Raw genomic sequence first — 14,089 nt, forward strand, 5'->3', positions numbered from 1 at the left:
GATCAAAACTTCTGATATGTCGCTATGACATATCAAAGTTTTCTGAAAGTACAGTCACCCTTTAATATTTCTATTATTTAAAACTGTATTACTGCAAAATTTACTATACTTATAAATGTGAGTCTTGAGCCAGGACAAGGTGACCTCAAATCAGATGGTCCCCACATTAAACATTATACCTGTACAGGTATAACTCACCTCTCTCAAAACAGCCTTGGACAGGTGGGAGGATTGTACAACCAAGATGGAGGCCGTCATCTTCACTTTGTTAGGAGGTGCTGACTAACTTTGTCCTTTGCATTGTATATTTGGCACTCCTCAAACCTGTCCAAGGCTTTTTAATTAGAGCAGAATAAATCTGGACCCTACCTACCTTGAAGATATTATGTAGGCCTAGGTTCAAGAGAGGATTCTCCTGATGCACAGAGATAATGTTTAGCATATGGACCCCCTGTATGAGGTCGCCTTGTCTTGGCAGGTGGGCTCACACAATTTAATAAAAATGCAAAGAATGAGATGCAGTCTGTAATATTGCCTTGTCCAGTAACTAAGGAGCTAATTGTTATGCGAGTCCTAAACTACAGTGAATATTTTGTCTTTTTGTTAAGTTTAAAAATAAAGGTGATCAGATTTACTTTTATGTGTAGAGCTTCGGGATTTTGTGTCTATTATCAATAGGTGCACAACAGCAGCAAATGTAAGCAGCACAATGGAGTATATTGGTCATATATAATTAGAAAAAAATGGAGGTGTTTTCAGGATTATTTTTGCTTTTTGATTAATTTGAGGACTATATAATTGATTTAATGTACTGCTTTAGAACTTGTCATATAAAGGTATGGCATAGTCGTTCAAAACGTCAACCTTCAGAAACCAAGTCGTTCAGAAAACAGCTTTCCAAAATCTGTAGTTTGTGTCCATGTCACAGCTATGGCGTGGAATAATACAATATGTTACTAGTAAATAGAATGGGGGCTCCAGAATCCATCCAATTAAAGGGGTTGTAGTAGGTCCATGGGCTTTGTCTGGTATTGCAGCTCAGCTCCATTCACTTGAAACCAACTGAGCTCTAATACCAGACAAAGCCCATGTACAGGAGGGGCGCTGTTTCATATAACCCCTTCTCATCAGCATAACAACACTACAAAAGCTTTATGTATTGCCTCATATCTCATATGTATAGCAAAGTGGTGTGTACAGAGCCTGTGCGGCAGTGGTTCCGCATTACCGAGCCCTGGCACTCACTGTGCCGCCATCAAGTACTGTATTGTGACCTAGAAGCATCCGATGGAAATTGGCATTAAACTTGATGCACATTATGGACCCATAGGTTTCTACGGGTGCCGTATTTCCAACCTGTACAACGCTTATTTGCAATGAGACTAACACTGTAGGAATTATCGGTTGTTGACTGGTACTATTATACATAAAAATGCATACACACATAATAGTCAACCACAAAAGAATCATCAAAAAATATTAATATATAAGATTAAGAGTGCAGCTTACTGATAGTAATACCAGGGAATAGTGGAAAACGCTGGTAACTCCTGAGAAACCAGGGTGTTAATCTCAGGTGATATACTTAAAGTGTTTGGGGTGTTTTTTTGTACTGATGACCTATCCACAGGATAGGTCATCGGTATATGATGTTCGACAGTATAGTGGCCGTGCTGTAGTATTGCGGCTCTGCTCCTATTCAAGGGTATAACATATAACTGATAAATACGGTACACAGAGGCAGCCGGAAAAGGTGATCGGTGCGGGGTACGGGTGACGGACCCCCACCTATCACATACTGATGATGACATAATCCTCTGGATAGGTCATCAGTATGAAAAAAAACTCCCCTGTGCCCTGACAACCCCTTTGAGGTAAAAAGGTATTGCATAAAAATAATAAAACAAGGAAAACAAATATCACTTTACATCAAAATTCATTATAATTAACTATTTTTTGGGCATTTGTGACATAAAAGACCCATTGAGACCCAAGACAAGTGCTAGGTTTTATGTATTTCAGCCAACACATCGGTCCATATACTGATGCCAGGCACATCATAGTTCCCATCCTGACTTTTTAACGTCCGAAGTTTGCTTAATATGGAGTCTTTCACCTCTTCAGGTCCCACCATGAGATGCCTATAATGATCCAAGAGTCCATCATAAGATAGTTTATATGCGTCACTAACCCATTTCCCACAAGTGACGTCTATTTCCATGCTACTACCTAGCTTAACCAAATAATCCATGTAGACGTTCCTAAACTTGGAGAACATGAAGCTTAATCTTGCCAGGACCTGGCACTTTACATTCATGAAAAAGCCAACACCAAGTTCATCATTTGACAGAACCCAATCCAGAAGGTCAGAGGGTCCAGAGTCTAAAGCGTCATTAGATAGAAGTATAGCTGCTGTCAGGTGGTAAACATGGGGTTTGGCAATCCGACCCAGAAAATCTGAGACAATAGACAATTTCTGGTGGTCTTCTGAGAACTTCAATCTTTCTTCTAGACTTCTTCTTAGTAGTTCAGCCTGCGTCATTAATACGGGGCTATCCAATGGCTCATGCAACCCTTCAGAAGCAAATAGAGGAAGAGTAAGAAATAGATCTGAGGCCACTCTCTGAGATATAATATGGTTTAAACACGTAGATTCAGTATCTTCGGCCTTTGCGTTTTGGAGCAACTCAGTCACATATTTATATACAGGGTCAGGGAGATCCTTGTTCTGGAGAAGAGACATACACAGGATAGCCCGACCTTTACCAAGGTCATCAAAAGAAATATGAGGGTAATTTTTCATATAACCAGAAAGTTCCTGGTTTTTTACAGTAAGACGAGCTTCAACTGAGCTTCTAAGAGGACTATTATCCTTAAACTGATGGTGGACATGTTGGAAATAGGTTCCCCATTCAAGAGCTCTTTGTACATGTAGGATATCCCAGTCTTTGGCATGAACACTTTGAGATAAAGCAAGAACCTCAATAAATTGGTCTAAATTATCCAGCAGGGTCTTCATCTTCCCAGCCATGGTGATATGACATCCACCTAAATAATAAAGTGTTAAGTAGAGAAAAACAGAAGCAGAATAAGTCAATGTTATGTAACTGTGGTATATGGACATTAGAGAACATTCTGGGGCACTTTTACCTATGAACACATTGGCCTTAGGGTATCTTCACACGCAGAGTCAAAAACGTCTCAAAATACGGAGCTGTTTACAAGAGAAAACAGCTCCTGATTTTCAGACGGTTTTCGTGCCACTCGCGATTTTTGCGGCGTTTTTTACGGCCATTTTTAGAGCTTTTTTCAATAGTCTATGGAAAACGGCTCCAAAAACGTCCCAGGAAGTGTCCTGCACTTCTTTTTCGCTGCCATTTTTTTACGTGTAAAAAAACGCAGCGAAAAACGCTCCGTCGGAACAGAACGCCGTTTTCCCATTGAAATCAATGGGCAGATGTTTGGAGGCGTTCTGCTTCCGATTTTCGGCCGTTTACGGCCCGAAAAACGGCCGAAAATAGGCCGTGTGAACATACCCTTACAATGAAATGCAGTCAACTCCCACAGAGGATTTGTCACCTCTCCTGACATGTTTGTTTTAGTCAATAATTCTGGAGCATCTTTTCTACGTTGTGCTATTACTCTGTTATTCCTCCTAGGAATTTATGAATAAATTGACAGTTACCAGCTTTGGGGGGGGGGGGGGGGGGGTGTCCCTACACAGGCCGACAATGTCCAGTCAGTTCTGACAGTGAGACTGTGCAGGGGGAATAGGGGTAATAGTAACATCCAATTGTCAATTTATTCATAAATTTCAAGGTGGAATAACAGAGGAATGTCATGATGCAGAATTCTAAGAAAACATGTTCAAGAAATATTATTTCATAGGGAATACAAGGGTTTACAAAAACAGGAGCGGTTACAGGTTTTTTTAAAGTGGTTTTCTAACCCCTAAAAATAACAAACAGTTCGGGTCCACAAGTGCATTGCTTACATCCACAGCATGATGACCTGCCGTACATTACACGTGACCACAGCTGTAACATCAGCAGTGACATCAGCAGTGACATCAGCAGTATGTATCGGTGGCACGGAAACGGTGCATAATTTAAATACTTCATCACAACATGCAAAGTTATTAATGGGGTTCCCAGCTTTAGGCAAACCCTATCCATATCCATAATTATGGCGAATGGTTCCCAGTAACTCTTCACTCCTGACTAACAAAACAGCAGTATTGCAGGGTTAAATTAGTTGACGGGATTTCTATCTTATTCCTCGGTCATAGGTTGTCATTTTACTAAAAATCAAATACGTTCCTAATTGATGTTTATTAAAAAAATGATTTCCTGTTTATTACTTCTTGCATCCCCCCCTGGTTAGTTGTCACCACTTGTAAACACTACAGCCCGTACATGCGGTCTCTCCATACAGCCGCCACATCATCGCTTTATCCAATGGATCTGGCACTGTCGGACGAAGCGCCAATAAGAAATTGATCTGATTCCTAGTAAAACAGCCAAATGTGACCAATTAAATAAACAAAATAGAAATTATGAAAACCCCCAGAAAAAAACACAACAAAACACCTGCAACCAGAAGCGCTAAAATGTGAGGCCCCCCCCCCCCGAATATCTCACCATATCTCAGGCTCCCGGACTCTCATAAATAGGGGGTCACAGGTGGTAATAATATTTGTATTGGTACTAAAATTGATCAGTTCTGACTAATGGACATCTGCTTTACCGGTCGTTACACTTAGGTTGTCCAGGACTAGAAAAACATGGCTACTTTCTTCCAAAAACAGCGCCACACCTGTACATTGGTTACGTATAGTATTGCAGCTCAGCTGCATTGAAGTGAATGGAGCAGAGCGGCAATAACACAAACAACCTGTGGACAGACGTGGCACTGTTTTTGGAAGAAGGCAGCCATGTTTTTCTAAACCTGGACAACCGTTCACAAAGCCACCTGCAATTTGCGGTAAAACTATGATGCAATTTGAATGCGTCCCTCTGGGAGAAAAAAGTTGCTACCGTTGCAGTGAATCGGACACGCTTGTATATTTAGCGCTGGTGTTTAAAACTTTTAATCCCATAGGTACACATTAATCTAGTGTTGTGGTATTCTGCGACTTTACTGCGACTCACCGCGACGGTGTCATCATGAAGGCCTTAACCTAATGCTGCAGATATTTTTGGGCAAAGGTCCATATTTGGAGAGAGCATAACATTAGTGTAACTGGTATATACATGGGAGACTGCTGTAACTCACCATCCCGGCTCCGAGTCCCACATTATAACTCATCCGGGCACTCCATCTTTGATTCGGGTAAGCTTATCCCATTGTCAACACTGTCTGCCCTCACTAAACATGTCCGCCAGCGTGAGCACGTACATGAGTCGCGTTTAAATGACGTCACTCCGGTCCTCAAATTGAAAGAGCTGAACTGGATTTTCCTCATCAATAATGGCCGCTGGGCGGTTGTCGCAGCCGTCGCGCAAGTCTAGCGTCATTAGATGACGGCGTATTTTGGAGCAAGATACATCGAGAACGATGCCGAAGAGCTGCGTTGTACCGGAGTGTAGGCGAGCGGAGACGGGCAGGGAAAGTTATTATAAGTACGTGCGAGGCTGGTTGTACGTGTGTTGGGGGAGGGCACTGGGTCACCTGTAGATAAGTGACATTTTGCTGTATCCTCCCTAATGGCGGGATGTACTCTATGGTGGAGTATACAGCGGGGGGGGGTGTAACTATCTCCTCATTAAACTTTAATTAGGCCCCATGCACACGACCCGCGATTGCGGGCACGGCCGGCCGCTGACAGCCGCATTTTCGGGCCGTGCTCCAAGTATGGGAGCACGGCCTGCAAAATGCGAAAGAACGGACATGTTCCATAATTCCCGGAACATTTCCACGGCACGGACACTCTTCCGTAGTGCTACGGAAAGGTGTCAGTGTTCAATGAAAGTGAATGGCTCCGTTTTTTACGGTCGTGTGCAGGCCGTCCGGCGATGTTCTGTTGTCCCTTTTTCATTGGAAAGTCGTGCTCGGTGTTTCCTAGTTATATTGGTTTGAGGGTCACAAGATGCCTTAAAGGGGTTATTTCCGGTGGCGTATTGCTATACTACGCTATTGTCAGATTGGTCGCTGACTGGATGCCGCAATGTTTTTTTGTTTTTTTTTTTAAACTGGGTGGTCAACTATTGACTATACCGTTGTATTCTCACTTAAAAAGCCGCAACCGTAATTCAGCAGTGGGTTTTGTTGTGTATTGGTTGCGGGACTGTAATCCGTGTATGTTTTGTGCTCCATCCGTAGAAATACTCACGTGAATTTTTGTGCTGCGCAATGTACAGCACGCATGAATTCACCCTGAGGCCGGTGCTCGCACGGCAGATTAATTTTGAAGTGTATTTAGCGGAGAACGTGTGGCAGAAATGCGTTGCTCACCCTGGGATTTCTCCCCCAGGATTTTCGGTTTTATGTGCCGCGGATCCACACACGGATTAGTCCTGTCCATGGGACTAATCCGCATGTGGCTGTCCAGCGTGGAATACGTGCACAAGCTGCATCCTGAAGTTACTTTTTATTTAATGTTTTTCTCCTACAATTTGATTTCAATCTCGCGTGCAGTAAATTTCCACATCCGCCGCATTCACTATATGTTGTGGATTTGCCGGGTAAAACATCTGGCAAAACAGGAAAAATTTCTGCTTCCCCGGAACGTACCCGAATAGACCCCTCAAACAACCTCTGGAAAATCCTGTGCGGAGATGAAGGGGCGCTGTGCTTCCCGAGCGCCTCTGCCAATTCATTTTAGTTCCCGTTGGCGTCCCTCATGGCATATTCTAGCCATACGCCATCTTATAAACCTATCCTGCCGTTTTCGAATACAAGTTTGGTTGTAGCGGCGTAACGGCTACCGCTAACTATACTTGATTGTTGGGCATACCTGATCGATATTGAGCAGTGATCTCTTCCCCTGGAGGACTCGGCACATCTGAGCATTACGCAGACAGCCCATTGATTCCAATGACCACTGTAGTTCTTCATTTCCCCTGTGGTGGCGCTGCAGGAGCGTCTAAAATGTACTGCCGGCATCTATCACATTTTATAACTCATCACAGGGGGGTCTTTACAGCAAAATACCTGTGATAAGTGGGGGAGGGGGGCTGTTCTAAGGCGGGATTCACACGACCGGGTCGTTCCCGAGCCCGAGTGTCGGCCGGTAAAATCGGCCATTTTGCCCGGCCGGTTTGCATTAAGTTTTGCATCCGTGCCGGGCCGGGCAGATCCGGACAGTGACATCAGCGGCAACTCCTGAAGGGGAATCCCCATGTGTTCGGGTATTCCGCTTCAGGAGTTTCCCCTGATGTCACTGCCCAGATATGGACAGAGACATCAAGCGCTCTGTCCAGGAGCGGAATCCCCGAAAACACGGGGATTCCGCTCCTTCAAGGAGCTAAAGTGCGGCTAGCACATAGCAGAGCGGGGAGATACCCCCCTGCTCTGCTATAGTGGCGTCGCTACAGTAGTAGCAGCTGCTAGCGGCGCCATCGAAGGTGTCGCCGGGCCAGGGTGCTTTTAAAACAAGCAGGGGAAGGGAGCCAGCGCAGCGCTCCCTTCCACCTGCTGTACACCCCGGCCCTGCCACACAGTGTACAGCGATGCCATTCGTCAGAATGGCATCAACTCCTCCTCCTCATATGCACTCTGCGCTGTGAGGAGGAGGAGATAGAGCGCAAGCTCTGGAAAACCCGGCCATCACTCGGGACACATCCCGGTGATGGCCGTGTATTACCCGGCCCCATAGACTTCTATTGGGGCCGGGTACCCGGGCGAAGATAGAGCATGTCATATTTTTTGACGGCCGGTTTTCCCGGCCGTCAAAAAAATCGGTCGTGTGAATAGCCCCATTAGGGGTCTATTATTCCTAATGCAGCCGGGTGCCGGCCGATTTATGAACGGCCGGCACCCGGCCGGGAAACCCTGTCGTGTGAATGAGGCCTAAGAGAAAGTTGCTGTCCAAGGCAGACAACCCCTTTTAAGAAATATAAATTTGGTCCTGAACCTGCACCCTCAGTTCTGCAATGGTGGTTGGTGGGGCCAAAGCTTCTGTGTGCCCGGGTTAGCAATGCTGGGTATAATATCGGGGGTGCACGGCACTTCTTGTTGTTTTAGTATGAGCTCGTCCTGCTCCTTTCCGGTCATGAATCTAATTCTCTTCCCGTTTCTTCTCCTCCACCAGGTTTCCATTACATGATAAGGTGCGTCTCAAGCAATGGCTGACAAACATGAATATGGAGAGCTTCTTCCCAACTAAAAATCAGTATCTCTGCAACAAGCACTTCAAACTGTCTTGTTTCCAACTAAGGTTGGGGGCCCGCTACCTCAAACATGATGCTGTTCCCACCGTCTTCTCCCCCAGCCCGGCGGTGTCGGTATGTATTATGTCCAAGCGTCTAGTATAAAATTTGAGTTCCCCTTAAGATCTCCTGTATCGGTTATGTTTGGGAGAGGGGGTTACGCTACTAACATGTTGCTGGTTGCGCCATGGCAACAGACTACAGACTTCCCATTTTAACCAGCCTCTGCTGACCGCATGGCGGTGTGCAGTGCAGTCTGTTGCTAAGGAGTGATTATAAGAATTTATTTTGTGTAGATACTTGTATTCCCCATGAAATAACAATGCTGAAGCGTGTTTTATCAGAACTCTGCATTGTGCCGTTCCTTTGTTGCTCCCTCCTGGGATTGCGTGAATTCACAACTGGATGTAACATCGCCATTACCCTTGTGACTCTATCCAATTAGCCTAATAAATCTGTGTAGGGCCCCCCGGCCTTTGTCATAGTGACGCGATCCTCTGTTCTGCGCGCTGGCCAACCTCCACTCTGAACACAAGGATGAGTTACCATAACACCCGGGTGGCAAGTATAAAACTTTTTTATTTTTTATTTTCCGCTCAAAAAAAACTGCACCACAATTTTGTGCCGTTTTTCAGGCAGAATTCCCTGCGATTTCCAGGACACATACACTGTACTTTTACGCAGCGTATCCACCCTGTGTGTTCCTACCCTTAGGCCGGGTTCCCACGTAGCCTAAACGCTGCAGGATTTCCACAACAGAATTGTGTGTGGAAATTCCGCAGCATTTTCAGTAGCAGCAAAGTGGCTGAGATTTTGAAAATCTCATGCCCACACTTAGGGGAAAAAATGCAGTGAAAACGTTAATAAATTGACCTGTGGTGCGGCATTTAAATCCAAATTGAATTCAATGGGGATGCAAAACTCAACAGAAAGCCAAGTGTTGCGACTTTTGTGGCGGAATCGCAGCGATTCTGTCGTAAAAATCGAAACTCAGAAAATAAAAAAAATAAAAATTCACTTACCCAGAACTCCCTGCTTTTTCCTCCAGTCCGGCATCCTGGGATTACTTTTTTTCATCCCATGTGATCGCTGCGGCGGTCACATGGGCTATAGCGTCATCCAGGGAGACCGGACTGGACGGCAGAGGAGGGACGTGTCACCATGATAATGGCCTAGGAAAAGAATGGGCTTTTTTTTTTACATTTCTACGCTGCTTACCGCTGGGGAAATTCTGTCCGAAAATACAATGTGGTGCAACTTTTCGGGCGGAATATGCTGCGGGTTCCAGGTCTGATACGTTGCATGGGACCCATGAGAACCCGGCCTTGGGGTCTAATAATCTGTTGTAGCCAAACTGCAGTTTACCACTATTTTTGCAAAATCGCAGCAAAGCCATGACATGGATTTACAAATGTTTATTAGAAGTAGCATAAGTTTGCATCGCACAGGAAAGGGGCTGTTCACATGTTTTGGCCCTATGTTTAGTGTGTAGGTCAGGAAAAATCCAGACTTGCATGCAAAACGTTGTCCTTAGGGCTCAAATTGAAGAGGAGAAACTAGGACTGCACATCCACAGTATTAATCGATGAACATGAGGTTCTTTGTTAACATTTTGATCAAATTGTAGAATCCCACTTGCCACTTCACGGCGACCTCCTTTAAGTGGGTCCCTAGTCTATTGGTTGCAGCACCGCATGGTGGCGCCCGCCACCACAATACCGCGCCCGCAGAGGGAGAAACCCAGAGGCCCGGAAGCACCTCTTAGGGCTCCGTAATATTTAGAAGATTGTAGCTTATGGGTGATGGATGCCACGGTATGGCATAAGTCACAGGTATTCATTAAACTCATACGTCATGAGCTTTCCATGATGTATCCAATAAATGCGAGCCATTAACCGTGGCACCCATCGCCCATAGGCTATAATGGTATCCGCATAAAAAGGGTAATGTGAGTTCATGACGTTTCAGTTTATGGATGACGGAGTCACAGCCAACGTTTAATACGGTTCTACCTTTTTCTCAGTGTATGCAATGAACGTCATGTAAAAACGTGATCTGAACAGCCCCTGAACTATATTTTGGAAAAGTAAGAAAACTCCTTTAGGCCAGGTTCACATGTAGCGTAAATACTGCAGATTTTCTGCAGCGGATTTCATTGCGGACAATCTGCAGCATAATACAGTAGGGGTAAAGTGGATGAGATTTGAACAAATCTCATCCACACACAACGTAAAAAAAAAAAAAAAGCAGAAAAAACGCTCAAGTTAATCTGCCGCCCAGTTTTTTTTAATCCGCACCACGTCAACTTGTGCTTTGGAATTGAAGATTTTCTGTTGCGGGTTTTCTCCTTTGAATCCCATGAGGAGGTAAAACCCGCAACAGATAGATGTTGCAATTTTTGTGGCGGAAAAGCTGCGCACAAATCGTAACTCAGGGAAAAAAAGGTTTGTACTTGCCCAGATCTCGGTGCTTCTGCGTCCAGCCCGGCCTACAGGGATGACATTTCATCCCTTGTGTCTGCTGCAGCGGTCATCTAGGATGAGACGTCTTCCCAGGAGGCTGGTATGCCGGAGGGATGCGTTGCCATGGCTACAGTTATAAGCCTTCTCTTTTTCTTTTTTTTTTTTTTAAAGTGAAATTTTACACGGCCGACGTTCCTTTCGAAAAACTGCACCACAATTTGGTATGGTTTTTCTGATGGAATTCCCTGCGGGGACCAGGGCAGATACGCTGTTCACTTTTACGCAGCGTATCCACCCTGTGTGAACATACCCTTATATGCACTTCTACTGTTATTAAAGTCTAAGGAGATTGCCATGATTAGAGTGACACTGTACATTATTATTACTCTTCTTTACAGATGGATGTTTTTTCTCTTCTGTATTTCAGAACCGAGTACAAGTGACCAAGTCCAGACCTCTGAACTCCATGCAGAATTTAGGTAATGAAGTCTGCGTCTCCACAGTTTCACCTTTGGTCATTGGCGGGACCCAGGTTCTTCCAAATACTTTGGCGATTGCGCTAGACCCAAATTCCTCCACCGGTCAGATATCCTTAGGTGGAGCAGAGCTGCTGGTAAAAAATCCAGACACCGGTGCAGTTATGGGAGCAGTGAATTTGGTACCTCTAGTTCACTTTGTTGAGTCCTTTGATGGGTTATCATTGGCTCTGGCACCATCTCAAGGCTTCCAGTCTGTCGCTTTACCAATTGAGGTGTCAGGAGAACGTCAGATACAACAGATTCCTTTGGTGGCACCAGTCGGCTTCCTGTCTGAACAACACCTTGCAACCACAACATTACAGCATGGCTATTATGATGGCCAAGTTTTACAGTCTGTAGGAGAAGTCCCTGCTATTATCCAGCTGAATGGAGTGTCCAACCCTGGGGCTCTAGGAATCGAAAACATCACGAAGATCGAGCCCTTTTTTGAAGCTGGGTTACCCACACCACCCCCAGCCACGATGACCACAGAGGATGTGATGTCCTATCTAGAAACCATGCAAACAGCCACTCTTGTTCCTGTCCTGCCATCTGGTCCTCTGCCACCATTGACACCTTCTCAAGAGACCATATTGTCCAGCTCCACAGCAGGGCCCATCGCTTCGACTGTTCCCATCGTGTCAAAACACCACAAAGTGCTGTCCCCTGGCGACGTTTCACAAGCGCTAAGCACCGATCTGTCAAAGGAACCAGGTGGTCTTACCGAAGAGTTGTCCACACCTGAGCTTGTTTCTGTAGTTGTGAACTTGCAACAGAAAGTAACGTCTCTCCAGCAGCGCCATCACAAGCACTCCTCCAAGCTGGAAGTCATGGAAGGGGTTGTTGACCAGTTGAAGAAGGAGAACTTGATTTCAGAAGATAAGATAAACTTTGTGGATCTGGTAAGTGTACAGAAGGTATACAGGGTAGGTCCTGGGGGTTTTCTCATAAATATAATTTATCACCTATCCACAGGATAGGTGATAAATGTCTGATGGGGTACCGACTGCTGGGTTGTCCTATGTTAATGGAACGGGACTGGTCATGCTCGGCCACTGCTTCATTCACGGTATATGGGGTGCTGGAACCCCTAGTGACTTGTTGCTGGGGAGAGCTTCTGAATTATAGTATTACATGACACCCTTTGAAATCCATGGATGACAATGGGTGGTCCGAGTCCTCCAGAATAAGACATGTTTTTTGTTTTTTTTTGCCTCGGCTGTACTCTCTAGCTAATAGAAGGGGGTTCTGAGTGGGGTACCATCCTACATTATGTCTATATGACCTAATTGACCATCAAGGTTTATTCTGTGTTTTTTTGTTTGTTCAATTTTAGGGCTGTCTGAACCCCACTCCCATACAGACAGCAGATAATGAGACCATTGCAATTGTCTGTGAAGATGAGGACCAGGCCTTGCTGTACCCTTCCGGGATGAAAACCGGACCATCGTTCACCTAACAGAGCAGTGATTGGATGTTCCCTTTAAACTTCCGCCATAGTGAATTCATGAGGTCTTTAATCTGTGTATTGTTTCCTTTAGTAGTTCGGTCTGCAAATCCCATAAACTGATGGCGAGGGAAGTTGGGGGTAATAAGTGATAACTCCTGCAGGTGTTACATGCCTAGACCTTTAAAGCAGACAAGAAATGGACAGAGGCAGCACTTCCAAAAAAGCATCAGCTGTTTATTCACCCGTGCGACTTTTCAGTCCAACAGGACTTTTTTCAAGCAATGCTTGAAAAAAGTCCTGTTGGACTGAAACGTCGCACGTGTGAATAAACAGCTGATGCTTTTTTGGAAGTGCTGCCTCTGTCCATTTCTTGTCTGCTTGATACCGTGGACCATGTCCGTTTGAGGCGTGCACCCACTTGCAGTCCAGTGCTGTGGACATTTTTCGTTTCTTAGACCTTTAAAGGGGCTGTCAAGGATTAGAAAAACAATGAATTAAGTCTATTAGTTCACTAGTAATCACATTCTATGTTTTCAGTGAATCGATGAGCTCTTACTTTAAAATAAAAAGTTATCCAATCCTTTAAAGTGAATGTTACTCTTGAGCATAGTTTTTTGTTTTTTTGGATTTAATTTCTAAATATATCTTTTTATAGCAGATGTTGCATCATTTTTCTGATACAAAGCTCCAAAATCCCAGCATAGATATATAGATTTCAAATATAATGTTTTGGCTGCCAGCAGTCGCCACTAGAGGGAGCTTACTACATAGTGTTATTGAGTATGCAGTAACTTCCTCTAGTGGTGGTAGATATATTAGCGTTCAGCCACCACTAGAGGGAGTTACTGCATACTCCATAACACTATGTAGTAAGCATTCTTTTTTTTTTTTTTTTTTTTTTTTTTAAATTCTATGTCTATGCACAGGATTTAGAGTTCGGTATGGGAAAAACAATGCTCCGACCACTGTCAATATATTATTGGATGAATAGCAGAATTTTGTACCTAAAAACATCATGGTGTTAAAAGCATGCAGCCATTCATGCTAACAGTCACTGGATATGGTCTCAGACAACATATAACATATAACACATACAAAAAAAACACCAAGGTGAACATTCCCTTTTTTAAAGGTTTTCTTTAGTATATACAATTAATGTGTAATGAAAAGTTATGCAGCTTTCTAATTTACTAATTTTTCATCAGTGTTGAGATCTGTCAGTGAATGGAAACTTTAAAATCTGTCCAACTTTTTGAAAACTACGGTTCAACTGAGAGCAAGCAGAGAACA

The 14,089-nt window shown here is 44.3% G+C and overlaps 1 protein-coding gene and 1 pseudogene across 1 annotated transcript; one reads left to right on the forward strand and one right to left on the reverse strand.

Annotated features, from left to right (window-relative positions):
* On the reverse strand, nucleotides 1-5,421 carry FANCF (FA complementation group F). The gene is made up of 2 exons (XM_075836037.1): nucleotides 5,275-5,421; nucleotides 1-3,048 (listed from the first exon to the last, which is right to left on the reverse strand). Exon 2 carries the CDS (start codon nucleotides 3,029-3,031, stop codon nucleotides 2,003-2,005), a length of 1,029 nt encoding a protein of 342 aa, XP_075692152.1. The 5' UTR covers nucleotides 3,032-3,048; nucleotides 5,275-5,421; the 3' UTR covers nucleotides 1-2,002.
* A 21-nt stretch (nucleotides 5,422-5,442) lies between these two features.
* LOC142659665 (THAP domain-containing protein 5-like) lies at nucleotides 5,443-13,012 on the forward strand (annotated as a pseudogene).
* Nucleotides 13,013-14,089: the final 1,077 nt, after the last annotated feature.

Source organism: Rhinoderma darwinii, chromosome 8, assembly GCF_050947455.1.
Source record: "Rhinoderma darwinii isolate aRhiDar2 chromosome 8, aRhiDar2.hap1, whole genome shotgun sequence".
NCBI lineage: Eukaryota > Metazoa > Chordata > Amphibia > Anura > Rhinodermatidae > Rhinoderma > Rhinoderma darwinii.

Bases quoted from the DNA above. Each gene is read 5' to 3' on its own strand.
- FANCF (XM_075836037.1), bottom strand. From the start codon at position 3,031: ATGGCTGGGAAGATGAAGACCCTGCTGGATAATTTAGACCAATTTATT.